The sequence below is a fragment of the Sapajus apella genome, unplaced genomic scaffold (genome assembly GCF_009761245.1).
Source record: "Sapajus apella isolate SASKATOON/1434 unplaced genomic scaffold, GSC_monkey_1.0 scaffold1, whole genome shotgun sequence".
NCBI lineage: Eukaryota > Metazoa > Chordata > Mammalia > Primates > Cebidae > Sapajus > Sapajus apella.
Window position 1 is genome coordinate 21563374 of NW_022436941.1, and position 27775 is coordinate 21591148.

Below are 27775 nucleotides of genomic sequence, written 5' to 3' on the forward strand. Positions count from 1 at the left end.
TAAATCTGTTTTAGCTTTTTGTAGATTTTGGATATAAGTCCATTGTCAGATGGGTAGATTGCAAAAATTTTTTCCCATTCTGTTGGTTGCCGGTTCACTCTAATGATTGTTTCTTTTGCTGTGCAGAAGCTCTGGAGTTTAATTAGATACCATTTGTCTATTTTGGCTTTTGTTGCCAGTGCTTTTGGTGTTTGAGTCATGAAGTCCTTGCCTATGCTAATGTCCTGAATGGTTTTGCCTAGGTTTTCTTCTAAGGTTTTATGGTATTAGGTCTTATGTTTAAGTCTTTAATCTATCTGGAGTTAATTTTACTGTAAGGTGTCAGGAAGGGTTTCAGCTTCTGCTTTCTGCACATGGCTAGCCAGTTTTCCCAACACCATTTATTAAACAGGAATCCTTTCCCTATTGCTTGTTTTTGTCAGGTTTGCCAAAGATCAGATGGTTGTAGATGTGTGGTGTTGCCTCCGAGGCCTCTGTTCTGTTCCATTGGTCTATATTTCTGTTTTGGTACCAGTACTATGCTTTTTTGATTACTGTAGCCTTGTAGTATAGTTTGAAGTCAGATAGCGTGATGCCTCCTGCTTTGTTCTTTTTGCTTAGAATTGACTTGGCTTCGTGGGCTCTCTTTTGGATCCATATGAAGTTTAAGGTGGTTTTTTTCCGGTTCTGTGAAGAAGGCCATTGGTAGCTTGATGGGAATAGCGTTCAATCTATAAATTACTTTGGGCAGTATGGCGATTTTCACAATACTGATTCTTCCTTACCATGAGCATGGAATGTTTCTCTGTCTGTTTGTGTCTCTCTTATTTTGTTGAGCAGTGGTTTGTAGTTCTTCCTGAAGAGGTCCTTTACTTCCTTTCTTAGTTGTATTCCCAGGTATTTTATTCTCTTTCTAGCAGTTGTGAATGGCAGTTTGTTCTTGATTTGGCTCTCTGTTTGTTATTGGTTTATGGGAGTGTGATTTTTGCACATTGATTTTGTATCCTGAGACTTTGCTAAAGTTGCTTATCAGTTTCAGGAGATTTTGTGCTGAGACAATGGGGCCTTCTAAATATACAATCATGTCATCTGCAAATATAGACAATTTGACTTCCTTCTTTCCTAATTGAATATGATTTATTTCTTTTTCTTGCCTGATTGCTCTGGCTAGAACTTCCAATACTATATTATATACGAGTGGTGAGACAGGGCATCCTTGTCTAGTGCCAGATTTCAAAGGGAATGCTTCCAGTTTTTGCCCATTTAGTATGATATTGACTGTGGGTTTGTCATAAATAGCTTTTATTATTTTGTGATACGTACCTTCGATACCTAGTTTATTGAGGGTTTTTTAGCATACAGGGCTGTTGAATTTTGTTGAAGGCCTTCTCTGTATCTATTGAGATAATCTTGTGGTTTTTGTCTTTTGTTCTGTTTATGTGATGGATTACACTTATAGACTTTCATACATTGAACCAGCCCTGCATCCCTGGGATGAAGCCTACTTGATCGTGATGGATAAGCTTTTTGATGTGCTGTTGCAATCAGTTTGCCAGTATTTTATTGACGATTTTTGCATCTATGTTCATCATGGATATTGGCCTGACATTTTCTTTTCTTGTTGAGTCTTTTCCGGGTTTTGGTGTCAGGATGATGTTGGTCTCATAAAATGATTTGGAGAGGATTCCCTTTTTTTGTATTGTTTGGAATAGTTTCAGAAGGAGTAGTACGAGCTCCTTTTTGTATGTCTGGTAGAATTCAGTTGTGAACCCATCTGGACATGGGCTTTTTGTGGTTGGTACGCTATTAATTGCTGCCTGAACGTCAGCCCTTGTTATTGGTCTATTCAGGGTTTCGACTTCTTCCTGTTTTAGGCTTGGGAGGGTGCAAGTGTTCAGGAATTTATCCATTTCTTCCAGGTTTACTGGTTTATGTGCATAGAGTTGTTTATAGTAATCTCTGAGGATGGTCTGTATTTTTGTGGAATCTGTGATGATATCCCATTTATCATTTTTTATTGCATCTATTTTATTATTCTCTCTTTTCTTTTTTATTAGTCTGACTAGCAGTCTGTCTATTTTGTTGATCTTTTCAAAAAACCAGCTCCTGGATTTATTGATTTTTTTTAAAGGGTTGTTTGTGTCTCTATCTCCTTCATTTCTGCTCTGATCTCAGTTATTTCTTCTCTTCTAGCTTTTAAGCTTTTTTGATCTTGCTCCTCTAGCTCTTTCAATTTTGATGATAGGGTGTCAATTTTTGATCTTTCCTTGCTTCTCATGTGGGCATTTATTGCTATAGATTTTCCTGTAGACACTGCTGTAAATGTGTCCCAGAGATTCTGGTACGTTGTGTCTTCGTTCTCGTTGATTTTGAAGAACAACTTTATTTCTGCCTTCATTTCATTGTTTATCCAGTCAACATTCAAGAGCCAGTTGTTCAGTTTCCATGAAGTTGTGCAGTTCTGTGTTAGTTTCTGAATTCAGAGTTCTAATTTGATTGTACTGTGGTCTGAGAGACTGTTTGTTATGGTTTCTGTTCTTTTGCATTTGCTCAGGAATGATTTACTTCCAATTCTGTGGTCAGTTTTAGAGTAGGTGTGATATGGTGCTGAGAAGAATGTATATTCTGTGGATTTGGGATGGAGAGTTCTGTAAATGTCTTTAGGTTTGCTTGGTCCAGATCTGAGTTCAATTCCTGGATATCCTTGTTAATTTTCTGTCTCATTGGTCTGACTGATATTGACAGTGGAATGTTAATGTCTCCCAATATTATTGTGTGGGGTCTAAGTCTCTTTGTAGCTCATTAGGTACTTGCTTTATGTATCTGGGTGCTCCTGTATTGGGCGTGTATATGTATATATAGGATCATTAGCTTTTCTTGTTGGATTGATCATTTTTTTACCGTTACGTAATACCATTCTTTGTTTCTTTTGATCTTTGTTGGTTTAAAATGTATTTTATCAGAGAGTAGGATTGCAACTCCTGCTTCTTTTTGCTCTCCATTCACTTGGTAGATCTTCCTCCATCCCTTTATTTTGAGCCTATGTGTATCGTTGCATGTGAGATGGGTTTCCTGGATACAGCACACCGATGGGTTTTGACTTTTTATCTAATTTGCCAGTCTGTGTCTTTTAATTGGGGCATTTAGCCCATTTACGTTGAAGGTTAATATTGTTATGTGTGAATTTGATCCTGCCATTTTGATGCTAGCTGATTGTTTTGCCTGTTAGTTGATGCAGTTTCTTCATTGTGTTGATGTTCTTTACCATTTGGTATGTTTTTGGAGTGGCTGGTACTGGTTATTCCTTTCTGTGTTTAGTGCTTTCAGAAGCGCTTGTAAAGCAGGCCTGGTAGTCATGACATCTCTGAGCAATTGCTTGTTCATAAGGTATTTTATTTCTCCTTCACTTACGAAGTTTTGTTTGGCTAGATATGAAATTCTAGATTGAAAATTCTTTTCTTTAAGGGTGTTGACTATTGGCCCCCAGTCTCTTCTGGCTTGTAGGGTTTCTGCTGAGAGATCCACCGTGAGTCTGATGGGCTTCCCTTTGTGGGTAACCCGACCTTTCTCTCTCGCTGCCCTTAGCATGTTCTCCTTCATTTCAACTCTGGTGAATCTGATGATTATGTGCCTTGGGGTTGCTCTTCTTGAGGAATATCTTTGTGGTGTTCTCAGTATTTCTTGGACTTGAATGTTGGCTTCCCTTGCTAGATTGGGGAATTTTTCCTGGATAATATCCTGAAGAGTATTTTCCAGCTTGGATTCATTCTGTCCATCACATTCAGGTACACCTATGAAACGTTGATTAGGTCTTTTCACATAATCCCGTATTTCTTGGAAGCTTTGTTCATTTCTTTTTACTCTTTTTTTCTCTAATCTTGCTTTCTTATTTTATTTTATTTAGTTGATATTCAATCTCTAATATCCTTACTTCTGCTTGGTCGATTCGGCTATTGAAACTTGTGTATGCTTCGCAAAGTTCTCGAGTTGTGTTTTTCAGGTCCATCAATTCATTTGTATTCCCCTTTAAGTTGTTTATTCTCGTTAGCATTTTGTCAAACCTTTTTTTCAGCATTCTCAGTTTCTTTGCATTGGGTTAGAACATGATCTTTTACCTCAAAGAATTTTGTTATTACCCACCTTCTGAAGCCTGCTTCTGTCAATTCATCAGACTCGTTCTCCATCAAGCCTTGTTCCCTTGCAGGTGAGGAGTTGTGATCCCTTGGAGGAAGAGTGGCTTTCTGGTTTTGGGTATTTGCATCCTTTTTGGCTGGTTTCTTCCCATCTTTGTGGATTTATCTACCTGTGGTCTTTGTGGTTGATGACTTTCAGATGGATCTCTGAGTGGACATCTGTTTTGCTGCTGATGAATTTATTTTTTTCTCTTCTTCTTTGTCTGTTTTGATCTTTGTTGGTCTAAAGTCTGTTAAGTCAGAAACTAGACATGTGACCCTTGCTTTTTTCTGTTTTCCATTTGCTTGGTAATTTTTTTCTTCATACCTTTGTTTTGAGCGTATATGTGTCTTTGCATGTGAGACGGGTCTTTTGAAGACAGCATGCAGATGGATCATGACTCTTTCTCCAGCTTGCCATTCTGTGTCTTTAAGTTGGGACATTTAGGCCATTTACACTTAAGGTTCATATTGTTATGTGTGAATTTGATCCTGTCGTCATGAAGCTAGCTGGTTATTTTGCAGACTTGTTTAAGTGGTTGCTTCATAGTGTCAGTGATTTGTATACTTCAGTGGGTTTTTGTAGTCACTGGTAATGATTTTTCCTTTCCATATTTAGTGCTTCCTTCAGGAGGTCTTGAAAGGCAGCCCTGGTAGTGATGAAGTCCCTCAGCATTTGCTTGTCTGAAAAGGATCTTAATTCTCCTTCACTTATGAAGTTTAGTTTGGACAGATATGAAATTCTGGGTTGAAATTTCCTTTCTTTAAGGATGTTGAATATTGGTCCCTAATCTCTTCTGGCTTGCAGAGTTTTTAGTGAGCGTTCTGCTGTCAGTCTGATGGACATTCCTATGTAGGTGACCTGGCCTTTCTCTCTGGCTGCCCTTAACATTTTTTCTTTCATTTTTATCTTGGAGAATCTGATGATTATGTGTCTTGGGGTTGATCTTCTTGTGGAGTATCTTACTGGGGTTCTCTGGATTTCCTGAATTTGAATGTTGGTTTATCTGGTTAGGTTGGGGAAATTCTCCTGGATGAGATCCTGAAGTATGTTTTCTAACTTGCTTCAAATTCCCTGTCTCTACCAAGTCAGTCATAGGTTTGGTCCTTTTACATAATTCCATACTTCTTAGAGGTTTTGTTCATTGTCTTTTCTTTTCTTCTTTTTTCTTTTTTTTTTTGAGTCAGAGTCTTGCTCTGTTGCCCAGGCTAGAGTGCAGTGGTACAATCTTGGTTCACTGCAGTCTCTGCCTCCTGGTTTCAAGTGATTCTCATGCCTCAGCCTCCCTAGTAGCTAGAATTATAGGCGTCTGCCACCATGCCTGGCTAATTTTTGTATTTTTAGTAGAGACAGGGGTTTTCCATGTTAACCAGGCTGGTCTCAAACTGCTGACCTCAGGTGATCTGCCTGTCTCAGCCTCCCAAAGTGCTGAGATTGCAGGCGTGAGCCACTGTGCCCAGTCTCATTTTTTTTTTTTTTCTATTTTTGTCTGCCTGTCTTATTTTAGAAAGGTAGCCTTCCAGCTCTGAGATTCTTTCCTCTGCTTGGTCTGTTTTGCTGTAGATACTTGTGATTGCATTGTGAATTTCTCATGTTGTGTTTTTCAGCTCCATCATGTCATTCATGTTCCTCTCTTAACTGGCTATTCTCGTTATCAGGTTCTGTATTGTTTTATCATGATTCTTAGCTTCTTTGCATTGGGTTAGGACATGTTCCTTTAGCTCAGCAAAGCTTTTTATTGCCCATTTTCTGAAGCCTAAGTCTGTCAATTCAGTCATCTCAGCCTCAGCCCACTTTTGTACCCTTGCCGAAGACATGTTTGTCATCTAGAGGAGAAATGACATTCTGGATATTTGAGTTTTCAGCATTTTTGCATTGATTTTTTTCTCATCTTTGTGGGTTATCTACCTTTGATCTTTGAGGTTGCTGATGTTTGAATGGTGTTTTTGTGGGATCTTTTTAGTTGATGTCGTTACTACTTTCTGTTTTTTTTTTTTTTTTTTTAACAGGCCACTCTTCCATAGGGCTGCTGTGGTTTTCTGGGGTTCTACTTCAAACCCTAGTCTCCTTGGTCCTCCCACACCTTATCACCAGTGAAGCCTGCAAAACAGCAAAGATGATAGCCTGCCCTTTCTTTTTGGAGCTTTGTCCCAGGGGCACACTGACCTATGTTGGCATGAATGCTCCTGTAGAAGGTGTTTGGAGCCCCCTACTGGGAGTCCTCACCGGGTCAGAAGGAACGGGATAAGGGACTCACTTAAAAAGAAGCGGTTTGGCTGCCCTTAGGCTGAGTGAGTGTGCTGTGCTGAGGGGAATCCTCCTTGTGCAGACTGCCTGGACTCTCCAGAGCCAGCAGGCTGGAATAAGTTGTCTGAACTGCAAATACAGTCACTGCTTGTTTTTCCCGCCCCCCACCCCCTCAGTACCTCAGTCTCAGTCCCAGGGATTGATCAGTGATCTGTTCATATAACTCTGGCTGGTGTTGCTGAAATTCTCGCAGGGAGGCCCCACCTAGTGAGGAGGGATGGAGCATGGAGCAGGGTCCCACTTAGAGGAGCAGTCTGGCCACAGTCTGCTGTGTTGTGGAAAAATATTCCTATTCCAGACTGACAGGACTCCGCAGAGGAACTGCAGGCTAGAACCACAGAGATGGTGGCTGCTCCTGCCCCCAAAACCCTCAGGAACTCTGCTCATATTAGGCAGTTTCCAGCCTCCTTCCACTGGCCAGCTGGAATTCCAAGCCAGTAGGTCTTTACATGTGAGGTGCCATGGGAGTGGGGCCTGCAGAACAATGCTGCTTGGCTCCCTGGATTCAGTCCCCTTTCTAGGGGAATGCATGGATGTATTTCCTGCCTTGCTAGAATTCCCAGGGTTGGAATATGCAAAATTCCTGGGTCTCTGTGTGTGCCTGAGTCACTCTGCTGAGACTCCACATGGCACTATGCTTTGGACCCAAGGTCCTGGTTGTATGGGCTCATGAGGGGATCTCCTGATTTGCAGGTTGCAAAGATCCATGGGAAAAGCATGGTTTCCTGGGTGGGCTTGCACACTCACTGTCTCCCTTGGCTGGGGATGGGGCTTTCCCAGCTTCAAGAGGGACTGTCTCCCCACCCTGCTTTTCCTCACACTTGGTGAGTCCCAGTGTGAGAACCTGCGTACCTCAGTTGAAGGTTCAGAATTTCATTTGCTGTTTTCATTCTTCTCTGTGATAGCTGCTGACTGCAGCTGCTTTTGGTACAGTTCTGTTAACTGTGTTCAGAATTTACCAGTTTTTCTACTCAAGTTCAGTTTTTCTGGTCCAGGATCTAACTCAGCGTCCCACATTATATTAATTGTCATGTCTCGTTAGTCCTCTCTAGTTTGTGATGGTTCCTTAGGCTTTTCTTTCTTTTTTTTTTTTTTTTTTTCATGATCTTGATACTTTTGAAGAATTCTGGTCAGCTATTTTGTAGAATGTCAAATTGGGTTTGAGTTATGATTTCTCATGATTAGTGCAAGGTTATACATTTTTGGCAAGACTAGCTGCATGTTCCCTTTTTAACATATCATATCAGAGATTTGTAATATCAATATGCATTATTCTTGGTGAAATTAACATAGATCATTTAGTTAATGCCGTCTCTGCTGTGTTTTTCTACTGTGCAGTTACTTTTGTTCCCTTTGTAGTTAATAAACATCTTGGGGAGGAATTTACTTTGAGACATTACAAATGTACTGTTTCTGCTCAAGTTTTTGCCCGATTTTAGTATGCATCTTGTTTGTAACAATTATGGCTGTGGTGCTCTGATAGTGAATTTCTGTTTTCCCCATTTGTTTTACATTGATTGATTGGAATGTTTCTATATGGAAGAGCTGTGTCTTTTTCTCCCCATTTATTTATTCAATTATTTGCTTATATCTGTATGGAATTACGGATATTTTGGTATTGGATTATAACCCAATACTATTGTTATTTATTTTACTCCTCAAATTTTTCCCTCCTAGGTCATTGAGAACTCTTTAGGTTGGTTCCTGGACCGTTTTGACATGCTTATCCTTTTTTGAGAACTTTCTTACTTTAAGACACTGTAAGATGGTCCAGGCTTATATTTTCCCTGCCCCAGCCCTAGAATCAACCACCTTTTCTAGGAAGCCCTGGTTTATTTGAAAATGATATTCAGGCTAGGCTCGGTGGCTCATGCCTGTAATCCCAGCACTTTGGGAGGCCAAGGTGGGTGGATCATGAGGTCGGGAGTTGAGACCAGCCTGACCAACATGGTGAAACCCTGTCTCTACTAAAAATACAAAAAATTAGCCTGGCATGGTGGTGCACGCCTATAATCCCAGCTACTCAGGAGACTGAGGCAGGAGAATCACTTGAACCCGGGAGGCAGAGGTTGCAGTGAGCCGAAATCACACTATTGCACTTCAGCCTGGGTGACAGAGTGAAACTCCATTTCAAAAAAAGGAGAGAAAAGAAAAGAAAAGAAAAGAAAAGAAAAGAAAAGAAAAGAAAATGATATTCAAAACCAGGATCTGGGTGCTTGGTGTGCTCATTGCTACTGAGATGTTTATTTTATCAGTGGACAGAGCTAGGATTTCTGTTTATATACTAACCCATGCATTTACCTATATCTATTTCTGATTCTATATGTAGACATACACGTACATAAAGAAACCATGAATTTCATTCTATACCACAGGGTTCATTCTAGCCTTCCTCCTTTCTCTATTTGTAGTTTATTTCTTTGACAGTAAGAAATCTGACTCTCTTTATCTACAACATGTTTGCTTGTTAGTTCAACCCTAATCTACACATATAGTTGTTTCAGAATTGCCAACCCATACTTCTGTTAGTGATTGACTTTTTTTTTCTTTTTCTTTTTTTTGAGACAGAATCTTGCTCTGTTGCCCAGGCTGGAGTGCAGTGGTGCAGTCTCAGCTCACTGCAACCTCCACCTCCCAGGTTTAAGAGATTCTCTTGCCTTAGCCTCCCAAGTAGCTCGGACTTACAGGCATCTGCCACCATGCCCGGCTAATTTTAGTAGAGATAGGGCTTCACTACACTGGCCAAGTTGGTCTAGAACACCTGACCTCAAGTGATCCTCCTGCCTCAGTGCTGGGATTACAGGTGTGATCCACCATGCCTGGCCTCTGATTGACTTTTAATTTGTAATTCTGGAGAACTGTTAGGAAAAGCAACGTAACAGGAGATGGATTTTGATAGTGATAAGTTTTATCAGTTTAATTAAGTATAGTTCCTATCAACTCTTCCTTCTTTAATTACTATTTCATTACTTTGCCTTGTATAATGTAATGTGCTAAAGATACAAGACTGGCATTATAGCATATCAACTAGTTTGCCTGAATATGATCATGAGAAAATATTAAACATTTTTTCTAGTGAAAAGATCTGAAAACCACAGATTGTTGGAGTAACTTTGAGGTGACATTTATTCAGTGCTTCTTAAAAATATATTTTTTTCTGAACACAAAAGAAGTGTCTACTCAGAAGAAAAGGTCACACATTACAGATATAAATGAAACATGCAGAGATTCCTCATAACCCTTTATGACAACCACCACGCACCCACATATACCAGGCAACTGTTCAATGCTTGTTAAACTTGAACATTTTATCATCATCTTTGGAGGTTTACTTTTGTAAATTTGCCAAAGTGGTAGAGAAACGGCCCAATCCCACTGTATATGTAGGAAACTGATACAGATGTTAGGAGACATTGTGGGATTTTGATAGTATTAAGGTATTTTTCTGGGCAGGGTACCAGGCAGTGCATGACTGCACTCAAACCATAATTGATATCTTCATGAGTTTCCCAAGAGAAATACTGGTATGTGCAGAATGCCCAGTGACAAGTGAAAAACAAGGAATTAGGAGATACTTCTTTCTGACATCTCTTTTAACCACCAAATGACCACAACTTGGTGCGTTATAGGAAGTATAATTTGGAACCAATCTCATCCTCCAGTCATGTCTTTTTAATGAGTAAACACATCTCAGATGTTTCATTGTGCAAATTTTTTTTTTTTTTGAGATGGAGTGTTGCTCTGTCGCCCATGCAGGAGTGCAGTGGTGCAATCTCGGCTCACCATAACCTCTGCCTCATGAGTTCAAGTGATTCTCCTGCCTCAGCCTCCCAAGTAGCTGGAATTACAAATGTGCACCACCTTGCCCGGCTAATTTTTGTATTTTTAGTAGAGATGAGGTTTCATCATGTTGACCAGGCTGGTCTTGAGCACCTGACCTCAAGTGATCCACCTGCCTTCGCCTCCCAAAGTGCTGGGATTACAGGTGTGAGCCTGTAATCAATCACCAAGCTAGGTACTGGGGTATTAAAATGAATGGAAGTTGGTTATTACCATAAGGAATTTTAAGGAGAGAAACACAGATAAGCCAATAATTGTAATATAACATGAATAGTGTTGTTTAGGAGTGCAGAGGTGGGAGGGACTTCTGCTTGGAACTCCTAAGTTCCAAGAGAAAAGTCAGGCACTAAAGAGTAGCTTAAATACTTTTTTATTTAAACTACTCTTTAGTGCCTGGCTTTTCTCTGTGCCCTCACTATGCAGTGAATTTTTTCAGTCCTGTACTAATTGAAGTAGTTTCCTAAACTCCATTTTGTCATCTGTTCAATTCTCTTTTAATGAAGTTCTTTATATTTTTAACATGTCTGTCTGCTCATTTTATTCCTTTCCTGAAGAGCTTCCATGTTTATATTTTAGGTAAAGAAAGGAGTTCAGAATCTTTTGTGTAACATCCAAGTCCTGCAGTTCAGTCCACAGCCTGCCCACTCCTTACTTCCTCCTCCACACACCTCTTTCTCTAGCTACACTGAACTGCTCTCCCCAAACAGGTGTTTTTTAATGTTTGCACCTATGCCTTGTTCTGTTATTCTTTCTCTGTGAAAAGCTCCTCCCTCATCTCTGCTGTCTGCAGTCATAGTCTGTTTCAAGGTACAGCTCAAGTTCCATGTCTTGCATGAAATCATTTCTTACCCTGCTAGCTATCTCCCAAGTTTGAATACTTTCTACTTCCAACTCCTCACTTTGTCTTTTTTCTCTTCTATATTGTTAGCTTCCTGTGGGTCAGCCTTGTCGTATTTCTTATGATATCTTTAACCACATAACCTTTTTTTTTTTTTTTTGAGATAGAGTCTCGCTCTGTCACCAAGCTGGAGTGCAGTGGCGTGATCTCGGCTCACTGCAACGTTTGTCTCCGGAGTTCAAACAATTCTTCTGCCTCAGCCTCCCAAGTAGCTGAGATTACAGGTGCATGCCACCACACCCAGCTAATTTTTTGTATTTTCAGTAGAGACGAGGTTTCACCATGTTGACCAGGATGGTCTCAATCTCTTGACTTTGTGATCTGTCCTTCTTAGCCTCCTGAAGTGCTGGGATTACAGGCGTGAGCCACTGTGCCTGGCCTTAACCATGTATCCTTAATTACTTTTAGCTATTTTATACTGAGGAATGTTATGAATGCCTGGCTTTGACCTTTTGCTTCTGGATCCTCTTTAGACCTTCAGGTTTGTTTATTTATCTCGAAATGTTTTAATTCTAGTTCTAGGTCTTCTGGTATCTAGGGCAGCTAGATAGAGCTATGTGTTAAAACTTTTCATTGAACATTAACTGCTTATATGGACTCAATCAAATGTATTGATTAAAGGCATGCATTTTAGAATTAGACAGAACTATGCTGTAGCCCCAGCTCTGTTTTCTCTTGAAAAAGTTACTTAACCTCTCTAAGCCTTAGTTTTGTCATCTTTAAATTAGGCTAAAAATGCTACCTGCTGCTGATAGGTTTTGTGAGAATTAAATAAAGTATTTACCTTAGTGCCTAAAACATAAAAGTGTGGAATAAATGTTAAATTCTTTGTTTTTACCTGTCCCTTCCCTTCCTCCCCCTTCTCCTTTTCCTCCTCTCTCTTATGTTTTCTCCCTAATCCCACTTCCTTTTTCTTCTCCATGAAACATCATTGCTGTTTATGAAATTAGTCTATTTTGCTAATATCCAGTTTCTTCACTTTCAGGGTAGTTTTTATAGATTCAGGAGTTATGGACACATTCATAATTTTGCATGTGTTAGTGCTGTAGGTCACCATCTATAAATTGCCTCATAATGGAATTTTGTCATTCTGGTACTGTCAGTAGTACTCAATTCTCAGCTGTACATAAGTGTTGCATTGATGAAAATCACTTTTTTGGGGGGAAGGCATCAAAATGAGTGGCTTATTTTAGCGCTATTTTATTCTTTTATGTAGTAATGTAATACTAACCTAAATCTTAATATATTTTCCCTACTTTATAAGCAGATTTTAACTCTCAAAATAAGTGGCTTATTCATAGCACCATTGTATTTTCTTATGTATTAATGTAATACTAACTAAATTTTAATATATTTTCTGTACTTTGTAGCATAGAAAATTTTAACTTTTTGTGCTTTTTTTTTTTTTTTGACAAAATGGACATTGATGTAAAATAAGGAAGTATGCTCCCCCAATAAAGCAAGTATACAAAAATCTGTGTTTTAAAATATAGACAGTTTTTAGATAAGTGAAGATGAGAGAATAAGCAAAATAGATATCTTGCTTAATAACATTGTCTTCTCATTCTATTCTTTGCAAAATATCTCTACTTTAACCTTTGACTCCTGCTTCTAAGGAGGGATGTTCATGCAGCCAGTGAATAAGGAGCAGAGGCTTCTGCTACATGAGGACCTGGAGGCTCAGTTTGAATAAATCATGTGGACTGTCTTTATTTGTTCAATCATTATTTATTCAACATCCGTTACCAAGTAGATGTGCAACTGGTGTCATAAAAAAACGATGAAGAAATTGTTACCTTTAGAACATGTAGTGAATTAAGTATGAGAGAAAACATGTCTAAGTAATATTTAAGAAATTATAGAAGTATAAAATACTAGTTTGCAGAGGAAATGGTGATTAAATTAATTTGCTATTAAGAAAGCTGTTTACTGTATTTTATATTTGTTTATATTTCTATAAAAAGGAAGTAAATAGTAGGTTATCTGAACATAAGATGATTATGATAATAAGATTCTCAGTCTTAGTTGATCTGTAACTGTTATCACACTCTCAGTAGGGGCTTTTATAGCTGCTGTTTATATTCATCTCTCAAGACATGAGACTTTTGTTCCCTAGGCATCTGGCCTCTCTGAAGCCTTCTTAATTATAACACTCACTAAAACTTTACTTTTTTTCTTTTTAACGTACATGTCCAGCACCCACTCGGAAACTTTACTTTTTTTCTTAACTTTTATTTTAGTTTCAGGGGTACATGTGCAGGTTAAATCTATAGATAAACTATGTGTCATGGGGGTTTTGTGTACATTTTATTGTGTCACCCAGGTAAGTAGCATAGTATCTACTAGGTAATTTTTTGATCCTCATCCTCCTCCCACCTGCCACCCTCAAGTAGGCCTCAATGTCTATTGTTTTCTTCTTTGTGTCCATGAATATTCAGTGTTTAGCTCCCACTTATAAGTGAGAATATGCAGTGTTTGGTTTTCTGTTCTTGCATTACTTGGGATAGTGGTCTCAAGCTCCATGTTGCTGCAAAGGACATGATTTCGTTCTTTTTTGTGGCTGCATAATATTCCATGGTCTGTATATACCGTATTTTCTTTATCCAGTCTACCACTGATGAGCATTTAGGTTGCTTCAGTGTCTTTCCTGTGGTGAATAGGGCTGCAATTATGGTAGAACAATTTATATTCCTTTGGGTATGTACCTAATGAATGGGGTTGTTGGATAGAATGATAATTCTGTTTTAAGTTCTTTGAGAAATTGCCAAACTGCTTTCCATAGTGGCTGAACTAATTTACATTCTCACCAGCAGTATGTAAGTGTTCCCTTTTCTCTGCAGCCTTGCTGCAGCATCTGTTGTTTTTTTGACATTTTAACAATAGCCATTTTTACTGGTGTGAGATGATATCTCATTGTGATTTTGGTTTGTATTTCTCTGATGATTAGTGACATTGAGCATTTTTTTCATATGCTTCTTGGCCATGTGTATGTCTCCTTTTGAAAAGTGTTTATGTCTTTTGCTCACTTTTTAATGGGGTTGTCTTTTGCTTGTAGATTTAAATTTCCTATAGTTTCTGAATAATAGACCTTTGTCAGATGCATAGTTTGCACATATTTTCTCCCATTTTGTAGGTTGTCTCTTTACTCTCTTGGTAAGTTTCTTTTGCTCTGCAGAAGCTTTTTAGTTTAATTAGGTCCCATATGTCAATTTTAATTTTTGTTGCAGTTGCTTTTGGCATTTTCATCATAAAATGTTTTTCAATGTATATATCTGTAGTGGTGTTTTCTAGGTTATCTTTGAGGGTTTTATAGTTTTAGGTTTTACATTGAAGTTTTTAATCTATCTTGGGTTAATTTTTGTATATGATATAAGGAAGAGGTCCAATTTCAGTCTTCTACATACAGTTAGCTACTTATCCCAGCACCTTTTTTTCATGCTTGTTTTTGCCAGCTTTGTCAAAGATCAGAAGGTTGTAGGCATGGGGCTTTACTCTATTCGGTACCATTAATCTGTATGTCTGTTTTTGTATCAGTACCATGCTGTTTTGGTTACTGTAGCCTTATAGTATAGTTTGAAGTCTGGTAATGTGTCTGTTCTTTTTGCTTAGAATTGCAGTTGTTATTTGGGCTCTTTTTTGGTTCCATGTGAATTTTAGAATTTTTTTTCCCCAAATTCTGTGAAGAATGCCATTGGTAGTTTGACAGAAATAGGATTGCATCTGTAGATTGTTTTGGATAGTATGGTCATTTTAACAATGTTTACTCTTCCTATCCATGTGCTTGGGATGCTTTTCAGCCATTTGTTTGTATCATCTCTGATTTCTTTGAGCAGGGCTTTGTAATTCTCATTGTAGAGATCTCTTACCTCCCTGGTTAGCTATATTCCTAAATATTTTACTATTTTTGTGGCTATTATGAATGGTATTGTGCTCTTGATTTGGCACTCAGCTTGGACGTTATTGATGTATAGAAATGCTACTGATTTTTGTACATTGATTTTGTATCCTGAAACTTTGCTGAAGTTGTTTATCAGATTTAGGAGCTTTTGGACAGAGACGAGGGGGTTTTCTAGGCAAAAATAATATTGTCCGCAAAAAGAGTTAGTTTAACTTTCTCTCTTCCTATTTGGATGTCTTTTATTTATTTTTTGTTGCCTGATTTCTCTGGCCAGGACTTCCAATACTATGTTAAATAGGAGTGGTGAGAGTGGGCAGACTTGCCATGTTCCACTTCTCAAGGGGAATGTTTTTGGCTTTTGCCCATTTAGTATGGTGTTGGCTGTGGGTTTGGCATAGATGGCTCTTATTATTTTGAGGTAAGTTCCTTCAGTGCCTCATTTGTGAGGATTTTTAACATGAAGGGATGCCAAATTTTATTGAAAGCCTTTTCTGCATCGGTTAATATGATCATGTGGTTTTTGTTTTTAGTTCTCTGTGTGTGATGAATTACATTTATTGAACCAGTCTTGCATCTCAAGTGTAAAACCTGTTTGATCAGATTGTGGTGGATTCGCTTTTTGATGTGCTGCTAGATTCGATTTGCTGATACTTTGTTGAGGATTTTTGCGTTTATGTTCACCAAGGAGAGTGGCCTGTAGTTTGCATTTCTTTTAGGTTTTCTAATTTATGTGCATAGAGGTGTTCATAATAGTCTCTGGTTTTTTTTTTTTTTTTTTTGGTCTTTCTGTAGGGTTGGTGTTAATGTTCTTTTTGTCATTTTGGATTCTTTATTTGGATTTTCTTTTTTTCTTTATTAGTCTAGCTAGTGGTCTGTCTTATTTTCTTTCAAATAACCAACTTCTGATTTCACATGAAAACTTTTATTGATTATCTAATAGGAACAAACATATTTAGGTCAGTAGTGTAGTTATTTTATCACATACTACAGTTGATTTAAAAAAATTAGGATGCATTTTTAACAAGTAGGCTTATTTTCTCTAATTACATACATTTGTTATATATTAGTATATGATGCACCTCATAAAACATACGCAAAACTAGATACCAAAAAAGGAAGAAGTATTTGTGAGATAAAGTCTTTAAAAATATCTTGGTCAGTAATGATAGTATAATGGAGTCTCACTATTATTATTCATTATCTCAAAGCACAGTATATAGTTAGGGTAAGATTCCCTGTTAAGGATAGTATGATGAGAATCTACAGTTTAAGAAATTTTGCTAATTTGTTTACTGCTCTAGGCATGCCCTCTGGGGCACAGGTCTCTGAAACTCTCATCTAAAGACGTTTATTCTTGGGAGTATCTCTGAATCTGTTCTGTTGTGGGATGCTGCCCAATTCGCAAAAAGAAAAAAAATGTGTATACAAGTATATTTAAAACATATAGATATAGATATAGCAATAGATATCACTGTTGTAGGATAGTACAACTTCGCACTGTGATTAAAAAATCGCAACAGTGGTTTTTTTCTAAGTCTATCCTTCCTCCACTTCTGAAGCCAGTTATGAGAATCTAGTAAGGAAAACAATTTTGGTGGGTCTGGGAATATTATTATTTATACTTGAAGCAGTCAGACAGAAGATGTTACCTACTTCTATTTTGGAGATGAAAATGTATTATAATATTAATAATGTAAAGCTGTACTTTTATTTTTATGAATATGTAGTTTCAGAAATTTAAAATGACTTTATCTACAGATCATTTGAGTTTCTTTAAAAAGACAGCAGAGGGCACTATGGTATTTAGTTTTCCAAAGCCAGTTTTAAAATTGGAAAATTTTTGCCATTTTTATGTGCAATGCAGTGTATTCAACTAGTTCAGTGAAAAACTATGAAACTTTTTGTTCTTTGCTTTTTCACTCTGTTGGGAGCATAAAAATTCTGTTGAGTGTTGGTAAATTTGAGCTGCACTATTTTTCTGGGTTCCACATTTGCTTTTGTTTAGAAGGTAAAATAAATCCTTTAAAAAGAGTACTTGTAAATCTGTTCACTAACTTTTAAAGTTTACTTATTTGAGATTATCTTGATTATAATCAGTACTTTGAGAAAAAAGCTTTCAGTGAATATTATATAAGAAATTCAATTAAAGTTTTAAAAGATGTTTTTGTAGGTCGTAGCATTTCTAGTCATATGTCAGATATAATTTTATTAGCCCACAGACTGTCAGAGATAGTATGCCTAGAGTGATACATTACCTTTGTATTACAGCATTTGTTTAGGAAGCGAGTCAGTCTCAGTGTGACAGGAAGCCCATGTATTTATTTCTACATCCTTAATGAGAAAAGAAGAAAAAGCTTATTTCATAAAATATCCTTGGGGAAATGATTTGAAAGTTTCATTTATATTTTAAGACTGTAATGAACATTAATTGGGTTGTATAGGTTTTAAAGAAGGTAAACCCCCTGAGCGGAAAAACACATTGTAAATACATTATAAAAATAGAGAAGGGAAAAAACCTCAGCACCTATTTTGGCCTTTCTGTTGTTAATTAGCTCAAAATAATAGCCAGAATGTTTGTCTGTAGTGCAGGAGTTATTCCCCAAAACTTATTGCCTTTTTGTTACCAGTTTTATGAGGGACGAAATTGAAAATCTGTGACTTGCCCAAGGTCCCACAGCAAGATGATAACACTGCCAGTGATATTTTAATAGTTATTTCCCAAGCCTATACCCAAATTACCAGTTTGTATTCCTTTAGATATTAATTTTTATTCCTCATGTCTATATAAATTCTAGAAGTAGTTTGATTTAAAAAACAAATATTATTTACAAATAATCAGTTTATATATATAATTATGTGGCATTTTTTGCCTGTCAAGTTTAATAGTTCATGGGAAGCAAGGAACTTTTTTTTTTTTTTTTTTTTTTTTAAGAGATAGTGGTCTTTCTGTGTTGTCCAGGCTGAAGTGCTATTCACTGGGTGTACTACTACAGCCTCAAAAGTGGACTCAAGTAATCCTTCTGCCTCAGCCTCCTGAGTAGCTGGGATTACAGGTGCACATTACTGTGCCTGGAGAAGCAAGGAACTTTAAAAAAATTATTTCTGGCACAGTGAGAACAAATAAGCTCCATGAGGGTAGAAATCTTTGTTCATTTTATTGTCCCAAGTGACTAATATCTGGCACTTGGGTATGCAGTAAATATTTGAATAAAAATTTGTTGAATTTATAAATTATTCAATCCTTTATTAATTTAAATATTTAAACTTTCTAGAGAGGTTTTAGAAGTGAGGAGAGCAGTAACTCTGCACTTACCTACTAGTTTAGGAAGAGATGGTGTTTTAACAGTTGGTCAGCTAATCACCACTATCATGCATGCAGAGCATTGTCGGGGAGGAAAGATTGATAGTAAGGTAATAAGCAGAAATACATCTCATAAAGAAACTTGCTAAATGTAAAGCTAGTTGAAATGTTTTAAGTAACTACAGTTTTATTAGTTTGAAGTAATTGTAATTAAAATTAGGCTAATAAATATAATATGCTTTAAAATAAATAGGTAATGATGTTTTGTGAGCATATAAAATCGTGAGTCAAACCAATTAGTTTTACCTTAAATCACACTTACAATGTTTACACATAAATTGCTTAGCTATTTTTTTGTAACTATTTTTTTCAGTTAATATTTTTGCGTTTTATGTGCGATCACTTATCAAAAATGATCACAAAGTATAAAAAAGGAAGACCTGACACTCTGAATTTCATTTGTAATACAGATGTATTATAAATACTAGACAGGGCATAAAGAAGAAATCAAACTTTGATAAATAAGAAAATGAAAGCGTGGGATAGAACATTGTATAGGAGGAGAAAAGCATTCTAAGATGTAGAGAAGAGAGCATGTAAGATGTTTCTTCAGGCTGGGCATGGTGGCTCATGCCTGTAATTTCAGCACTTTGGGAGTCTGAGGAGGGTGGATCACTTGAGGCCAGGAGTTCGAGAAACCCCATCTCTTCAAAAAAATCCAAAAATACATTCATTATTCAAATACAGAAATTAGCCAGGTGTGGTGGCGCACACTTGTAATCTCAGCTTCTCAGGAGGCTGAGGCAAGAGAATTGCTTGAACCCGGGAGGCGGCGGTTGCAGTGAGCCAAGATCATGCCACTGCACTCCACCCTGTGTGACAGAGTGACACCTGTCTCAAAAAAAAAAAAAAAAAAAGAAGATATTTCTTTATGTATTCAGCAATATCTATTGAGCGCCTTCTATACCATTTGCTGGGGATATAGCAGTGAAAAAGATAGGCTAAGTTCTTGCCTCCATGTAGCTTATATTATAGAGAAGGAAACCCACATTCAAATAACATAATGTCAAATAGTTGTAAAATGCCGTGAAGAAAAATCTATCAGAATAAGGGAATAGAGAGTGATAGTGAGAGAAGAGGTGGGTCGTTTGATTGATTGCCAGGGTCAGTCTGTCTGCCTGTCCCTCTCTGTGTGTCTCTCTCTCTCTCTCTCTCTCTCTCTCTCTCTCTCCCCCCCCCCCTCCCTCTCTCTCCCTCCCCCCCTCCCTCTCTCTCCCTCCTTCGCCCAGGCTGGAGTGCAGTGTTATGATCATAGCTCACTGCATTCTCAAAGAACTTGGCTTCAACTATCTTCCTGCTTCAACCTCCCAAGTAGCTGGGACTACAGGTGTGCACCACCATGTCTGGCTCATTTTAAAATTTTTAGTAAAGATGAGACCTTGCTGATTACAGGCATAAGCCACCATGCCCAACCTTGGATTATTTTAGAATGGAGCACTGAAGCAAAGACCTGGACTAAGTGAATCATTAAGTTCTGCAGATATCTGGGATAAGATACCAGGCAGAGCACCAGTTACTAGACATTCAGGTGCATAAGACTACTTTAGGCCACACCTAATACCAGAAGGATACCAGGAGCCACAACTTGCATGTGTGGCATTGTAGAGCATTCCTTTTCTGCTGGCATCCTTGTGGCAGTCTGGCATAGCAGTCCAGCTCAGATGGAAGGTGTTATGTTCCACACTAGGCAGATATGATAGCCTAATAGCTTTATGCCCACAGGAGCCAACCTCTTAGGTAACAACCCTCTAGAAAGTTTCTAGGGTTCCAATTTAGGGAAGCCCAAAGTATGGTCTCATCATAGGGTCTTTATAGGTCTCCAGCCCGTATGCACTCTATCTACCAGTCAGGGGTCATTGAAATCACATACAGTATTGCTTAGCAATGTAGGTTTCATGTTGTCAGGGTAACAGAGCTAGTTAGTTAAGCAAAGACCAAATTTTCAAGCAGAGGGAAGGGTTTTGGATAAGCCCTTTTGTCCATAGCTTTGTTTTTTATTATTCTTTAATTACTACTTCTCACAAAAGTTGATCAAGCTTTGGCAGCCTTCAGGTGTGGACAGGAATGGATAAGTGGGCGGGATATAGATACGAATGAATTTTTTCACTTGAAAAAAAAAAAAAAAAAGCCCACTAGAGCAGACACCTCTAGAGCCTTGCACATCAAACTGTGGTCTTCACATATTTCACCCCCTCACTCCTTACCCACCAGCAGCATCAGCACCACCTAGGAATTTGTTAGAAATGTACATTCTCAGGTTTACTGAATCAGAAGCTCTGAGGGCTGGGGCTCTGCTTTCTAGTATAATGAGTCCTATAGGTGATTCTGATAACAGCAAAAGTTTGGGAATCACTGTACTAGGGGATATAAAATTAAATGAAAACCCTGCTCTTAGAGGGTTCACCATCTAGAAGTGAGAGAAAGATATGAAAACAAAATTTTGTCGTATGTGGCCAAGTGTTTAACTAGAAGTATTAATAGGAATCTAAAGGAAATGCATATGACTAAAATAAAAGAAAGTGAATTCAGCCCTGAGAGTAACAGAGACTTACAAACAAGATGAGAGGTGTGTCCTGGAGCATAAACAATGTGGTCCTGGTTGGATACTGTACTTAAAATAATGTTGTAAATAGTGCACAGATTTATAAGTTAAAGACTTGCTGTTGTGGGCTAAGAATCTAACCAGTTCCAGACAACCAACTTTTAAATAGACTTTTGAAGCAGAGTTTGTAAATGTTCTTAAAGTTTCCAGGATACGAAGATAACTTGATTTTTGTGGAGAGTTGTATTTAGTTATTTCAACTTTCTATTATTTTCTTTTTCTTTTTTTTGAGACAGGATCTTGCCCTGTCACCCAGGTTGGAGTGCAGTGGTACAGTCATAGTTCACTGCAGCCTCAATCTCCTGGGCTCAAGTGATCCACTGGCCTCAGCCTCCCAAGTAGCTAGGACTGCAAGTGCCCACCATCATGCTCGGCATCTTGCTGTGTTCCCAGGCTGGTCTTGAACTCTTGTGCTCAAGCCATCTGCCTGCCTTGGTCTCCCAAAGTGCTAGGATTACAGATATGAATCACCATACTTGGCTCTTATTTAGATATTCAAAGCTGCATTTTAAAAGGCTAAAATATTATAGTTTGATTTATTATTTAAAAGAATTCCATACCCAGTGGCTCACGCCTGTAATTCCAGCACTTTGGGAGACCAAGGCAGGAGGATAATTTGAGACCAGCTTGGGCAACATGGCAAGACCCTGTCTCTACAAAAAAATAAAAAATTAGCCAAATGTGGTGGTGTGCACCTCTAGTTCCACCTGCTACTTGGGAGCATGAGGTGGGAGGATTGTTTGAGCTTGGGAGTTAGAGGCTGTAGTGACCTGTGATTGTGCCATTGCACCCCAGCCCCAGTCTGGGGGACAGAGTGAGACCTGTCTCAAAAAAGAAAAAAATTCATCTCATTTGACATTTTCATTGAGTTCATTGAGGATAATTTAACAATTTTTGTAGAATGTTTAAAAAGGGCAGTTCAAATAAGTTGATTTTGTGATACTATTGAGGAACTTCAGTTATATTGAGGTTTTATATAGTTCTAAAAATCCCCAAAGTGAATTGAAGTTAGACTCACTTTAATAACAAATATTGCATAACACATTTGATGAATGATAATATATATTATAAAAACATAGTATAATAGGTAGCTCATTACCAAAGGTTAGAAATCAGCCTTTTGCATAGGCAGGGACTTCATGACTAAAATACCAAAAGCACTGGCAACAAAAGCCAAAATAGACAAATGGGACCTAATCAAACTCCAGAGCTTCTGCACTGCAAAAGAAACAGTCGTTAGAGTGAATCAGCAACCAACAAAATGGGAAAAAATTTTTGCAATCTACCCATCTGACAAAGGGCTAATACCCAGAATCTACAAAGAACTGAAATAGATTTACAAGAAAAAAACAGAAACAGCCCCATTCAAAAGTGGGCAAAGGATATGAACAGACACTTTACAAAAGAAGACATATATGAAGCCAACAAACATATGAAAAAGCGCTCATCATCACTGGTCATTAGAGAAATGCAAATCAAAACCACATTGAGAAACCATCTCACATCAGTTAGAATGGTGATCATTAAAAAATCTGGAGACAACAGATGCTGGAGAGGATGTGGAGAAATAGGAACAATTTTACACTGTTGGTGGGAGTGTAAATTAGTTAAATCATTGTGGAAGACAGTGTGGCGATTTCCTCAAGGACCTAGAAATAGAAATTCCATTTGACCCAGCAATCCCATTACTGGGTACATATCCAAAAGATTATAAATCGTTCTACTATAAGGACACATGCACACAAATGTTCATTGCAGCACTGTTTACAATAGCAAACAACCCAAATGCCCATCGATGCTAGATGGACAGGGAAAATGTGCACATATACATCATGGAATATTATGCAGCCATAAAAAAACGGTGAGTTCATGTCCTTTGTAAGGACATGGATGAACCTGGAAACCATCATTCTTAGCAAACTGACACAAGAACAGAAAATCAACACCAAATGTTCTTACTCATAGGTGGGTGTTGAACAATGAGAACACATAGACACAGGGAGGGGAACATCACACACTGAGGTCTGTTGGAGAGGAAATAGGGGAAGGACAGCAGGGGGTGGGGAGTTGGGGAGAGATAGCATCGGGAGAAATGCCAGATACAGGTGATGGGGAGGAAGGCAACAAATCACACTGCCATGTATGTACCTATACAACAGTCTTGCATGTTCTTCACATGTACCACAAAACCTAAAATGCAATTAAAAAAAATAGAGACCAAAACAAATAACCAGGACAACAAAATGTAGAGATATTGAGATAATGCAAGAAGTAAAATAAATAAATAATAAAACTGTTAAAGATAATCTTCAGAGAGAGAAAGGAAGTTATGTGCTTATGAAATAATACAGAGCCCTTGAAAATTGAACATATAGCAGGAGCAAAGCTTTAATAAACGAGTTGGAAGATGAAATTGAAGACTCTGAGGAAGAAGAACCAAAAGACAAGAAGATGGAAATTGAAGAGGAAAAAAAATAAGGAAGTTGTTGGATCACCGCAGAATGTCCAATATCTACCTATAATGTGATATCCTCCATGGCAAGGATTCTGTATGTTTGATCATTGCCTAGAATAGAACCAGACACACAGTAGGTCATCAATAAATAGTTCTGCAAGAAATCAATTTCTAGAGCCTAAGGATCCACTCAGAACAGGATGGGGAAAGACTTATGCCAACACATATGATTGTGAAACTTCAGAACATCAGAGACAAAGGGATCTTCAAAGCTTCTGGAGAGGAGAAAAAGCATGTATTTAAGGATCAAGAGTCAGACTGGCTTTGAACTTTCAAATAGCAAAGTTGGAAACATTACATACCAGTTAGGAGTCATCCTGCGCTTTTTATACATTCTTTCAAATGCCCAATGATACAAAGAAACCTACTTCATTCACGCCCAATGACAGAGCAATCTTGAATATCTTGCAAGATTATACCTTATTTGCAAGCACATACATGAAATAAATTCTTTCAAAATATTGTCATCGAAAATGATTAGCAAAGCAAGTTCACGTCAAAAGTTTTGTGGCTTGATATTAACTCTTTGGTGCTAAATTAAAATGAAACCCATTTATCAAAAAAAATCAGCCTTTTAGGTAAAATATTATTGGGGCAACACAGGATACTATCATATTAGGATTTTTATCTGTAAAAGATTAAAGTTGGCTGAGTATGGTGGCTCACGCCTGTAATTCCAGTGATAGGAACAGGAGCCAGAGAAATTCTAGGCAGAAAAGGGCGAGGTCCCTGGTGAAGCCCCACCCTCCAGCCTGTAACTGTGCCCCAAAGTGAGAACATGCATTTCTTTTTTCCCGCTTGAATGCTGCCTTTTCAGAAACCACACATGGCCCATTCCACTCCCATCCTGTACCCAGAAAACCCCCTGACTCAACTGGCAGAAGAGAAGGGGAGAGGAGGAAAGGCAGCTGTACAGTGGAGACTGCAGTTTGACTTTGAAGAAAAGTAGCTTGACTTGAGAGGGATGGCTGACAGCATTGCTTCAGAGAGGAATCTAGCCAGGGACAGCCGGACTCCAGGGGAAGATCACTTTCCCACTCCATCCCTCTTCCAGCTTTCCCACTGAGAGCCTCTTTCATTAGCAATAAAATCCTCCGTGTTTACCACCCTTCAATTAATTCAGGGGACCTGATTTTTCCTGGATGCCAAATAAGAGCTTGGGTGCCACAGGTCCTGGTGTAAAGCTCCATAACACACACCCTCTAGGGCTTCAGGGGTTGAGAGCTATGGGCTGAGTAAGCAAGGCACTCCTGTCATGAGGTCTGGAAAGGGGTCAAGGAAAATTTTCTGTTTCACCAGCACTTTGAGAGGCTGAGGTGGGCCGATCACTGGAGGTCAGAGGTTCGAGACCAGCCTGGCCAACATGGTGAAACCCTTTCTCTCTAAAAATACAAAAAATTAGCTGGGCATGGTGACATGTGCCTGTAATCCCAGCCATTCAGGAGGCTGTGACACTAGAATCACTTGAACCCGGGAGGCAGAGGTTGCAGTGAGCTGAGATTGTGCCACTGCACTCCAGCCTGGTAACAGAGTGAAATTCGTTTTTTTTTTTTTTTTTTTTTTTTTTTTAAGAGATTAAAGCTAATGTTTGTGGACTCACAGCTTTTCTTCAGTCAAAATTTGAATAGATTTTAAAAAGTTCAAAGTCAAACTCACCCACCACAAAAATCCCACCCACCACATTGGAATACTATTAGGATATAGATACGTTATTTAAATTTGCCTGGTTATGTTGGAGAAACATCAGTTTTTACTTGATTCTTCAGTTGCATGATCTGTTTATTTTTTGAATCGTTTTAGTTTATGGTTTTGATTAACTTAATATAAAGAATCAGAATCTTATTTTTTAGAATTTGAATGTTCCTCATCTTGTTCCTCTTTCTACTGAGTAAGGAATCCTTTCTTATAGCAGTCCTCTATCTGTTTGTCAGTGCACCCAGTTCCATCAATTGCTGTTTGCCCCTCTTTTGTGTTTCCTCTTGTGACCACAGAAAGACTTTCCATCTCATAAATCTCCTCATATTCCTGAGAGGAAATCGAGTGTGGGGCAGAACAATCATACCAAATCATCTCAGAAGTCACTGGAAATCAGGTGTATTGATTTTTCTTGGGTTAATCTTTCCTTCCAAGTTCAGTGGGGTTGGAAAGAAAAGGTGGGGTCATATATCATGTGATTTTACTTCTGGCTAAGATATTTAGATCATTTCTTCAGAGCATAGATTTGGCAGTTTCTTACAGAGTGAGAGGCTATATATAACAGATGTTTGAGCCAATTTACCCACACTCTATGATTTATTAATAAACATTTTTTTAGCCTTAGTCTAAAATTCCACATAAGTAAAGTTGAGGAAAGAGTTGACAGTGATCAGCTTTGTAGTAGTGTGTATGCTATTTATTGGAAATTCCATTTACAAACAAATAACATTTGTTTGTATAATATTGTAATGGCATATAACATTGGCCTGTGATCATTTGTGAAAAATTTACTCCCATATCTGGACTCTGGCTGCCTAATGAATTTCACATTATAAATATGCATACCAAATATAAGATTTAATGGTAAAATATAAATGTTTATTCATACAGTACCTTTGGAGGGACACATAAAAAACTCATCATTGGTTGCCCCTAAAGGAAGAGAATACCATAGGCTGAAGGGCAGAGATAAGAAGTATACCCTTTAATTCTATCTGAACTTTGTACTGTGTATAAGTTACCTAAACAATAGTAAAGCACTAAAAAGCAAGTAAAATGAAAATGACAATGTAAACAGTAACAAAGGATAAGTTAAATGGGAAAGGCAAATATTCTTTTAGTATACTCTAGCCACATATAATTTGGTTATGCCTATTTGAGTTTATTCTCACAATTGATAAACCCTCTGTATTGATTGATGGCTAAGTCTGATTAGTATTTTTCTCTAGATGGTGTTTGTATTTTAATATTTTATCATCTTATTGTTTACTCAACTTCAAATGATATAGAAGGGTTGCCAGGTTTCTCTCTGATGTGGGATCTCTTCTTGATTTGGAATGCAAATTAGAAGTGTCTTTTTTGAATAAAGGGACCAGGTGACTTATAAGCATTCTTTCTCTAAATATAACTAAGATAAGATTTTTTTTGAGGTGCATTAATCTATGTAAGTGGTAAAGAATTTACTTGAATCTTCTCCAAATTCTCATGTCTAAAGTCTGATTAATTAAATTCATTCTTGGTATTTTATTTTGAAAAGAAGTCAGCTTTAGCAAACCTCTTTGTATAAATGCATTGGGATTAAGTTCATTTTAAGAAATTGTTATTGTATTTTAAAAATTTACCAGTTTTATTTTTCTTTTTACCTTTTAGCCGGCCTCAGAAAGTGTGTTTGTGTCCATTTCTCCCAGCGCACCCTCTGCCTATCTCTACCCACTTGATTATTATTCAGCATCCAGCAGAGGTAAGATTTTGTAAAATACACCATTTCAAACAGAATGTGAGTCCACAAGAGGAAACACCAAGATAAACATACTTATCCTCACCAGCTCTTTAGCATTTCTGAAAAGAAGTTGATGATAAATGCTTTCTCTTTTGGAAAAGATAGTTTCTTTTTAATTTCATATGATAGTATAGAATCATGTGCTCTAGACAGAGATAACATTTCATAAAATCTGTGTTACTGAATAGTATAGAAATTTAAAACTCCAACAATTTTGTATGAAGAAAAAATGAGATTTGTGAGTAAAGAGCTAAGAAAATCATTGCTTTTTAAATTTTGGTCATAGCTTATGTTCCTTGATGTCTTTTCTTGCTACAGTAGAGGTAACTTTGGCAATTTTAGTCTTACAGTGTGAATGTATAAAGAAATTTTTGGTTTATTTTAGATGAATAGAAGGAACATGTATATTTTATAATGCATGCTATATGTAAAGATTTTAAAATCAGTACTCTCTTGTACTGGTAAAATTATGCATATGTGCCAGTGTATATGTGTGTTTGTAACTCTTGATCAGCTGTGTAATGAAGCGGGGAGGAAGGAGGTCATAGAAAACCATAAATTATAATTAATACAAAACTACTCAATGCATACTATGAAATGTATTTAGTGCAAATTATAGTTAAAAGTCTTTCAGTATTTAGGAACTGAGGACATCATAGACCCAATCAGGCTTTCTAAGAAGGTATAATTATTTTTTAAATTTGTAAAGTCTGTGTCACTCGAAGAC

At 37.7% G+C, this 27775-nt stretch overlaps 1 protein-coding gene across 2 annotated transcripts in view; it reads left to right on the top strand.

Moving 5' to 3' along the window:
- The window catches only part of DTWD2 (DTW domain containing 2), a 174952-nt gene that overhangs the window by 15132 nt on the left and 132045 nt on the right, over positions 1 to 27775 (top strand). For both annotated transcript variants that reach the window (XM_032272811.1, XM_032272866.1), the window contains exon 2: positions 26919 to 27009. In XM_032272811.1, the coding sequence (XP_032128702.1) occupies positions 26919 to 27009 (91 nt within the window). The remainder of the gene's footprint in view (positions 1 to 26918; positions 27010 to 27775) is intronic.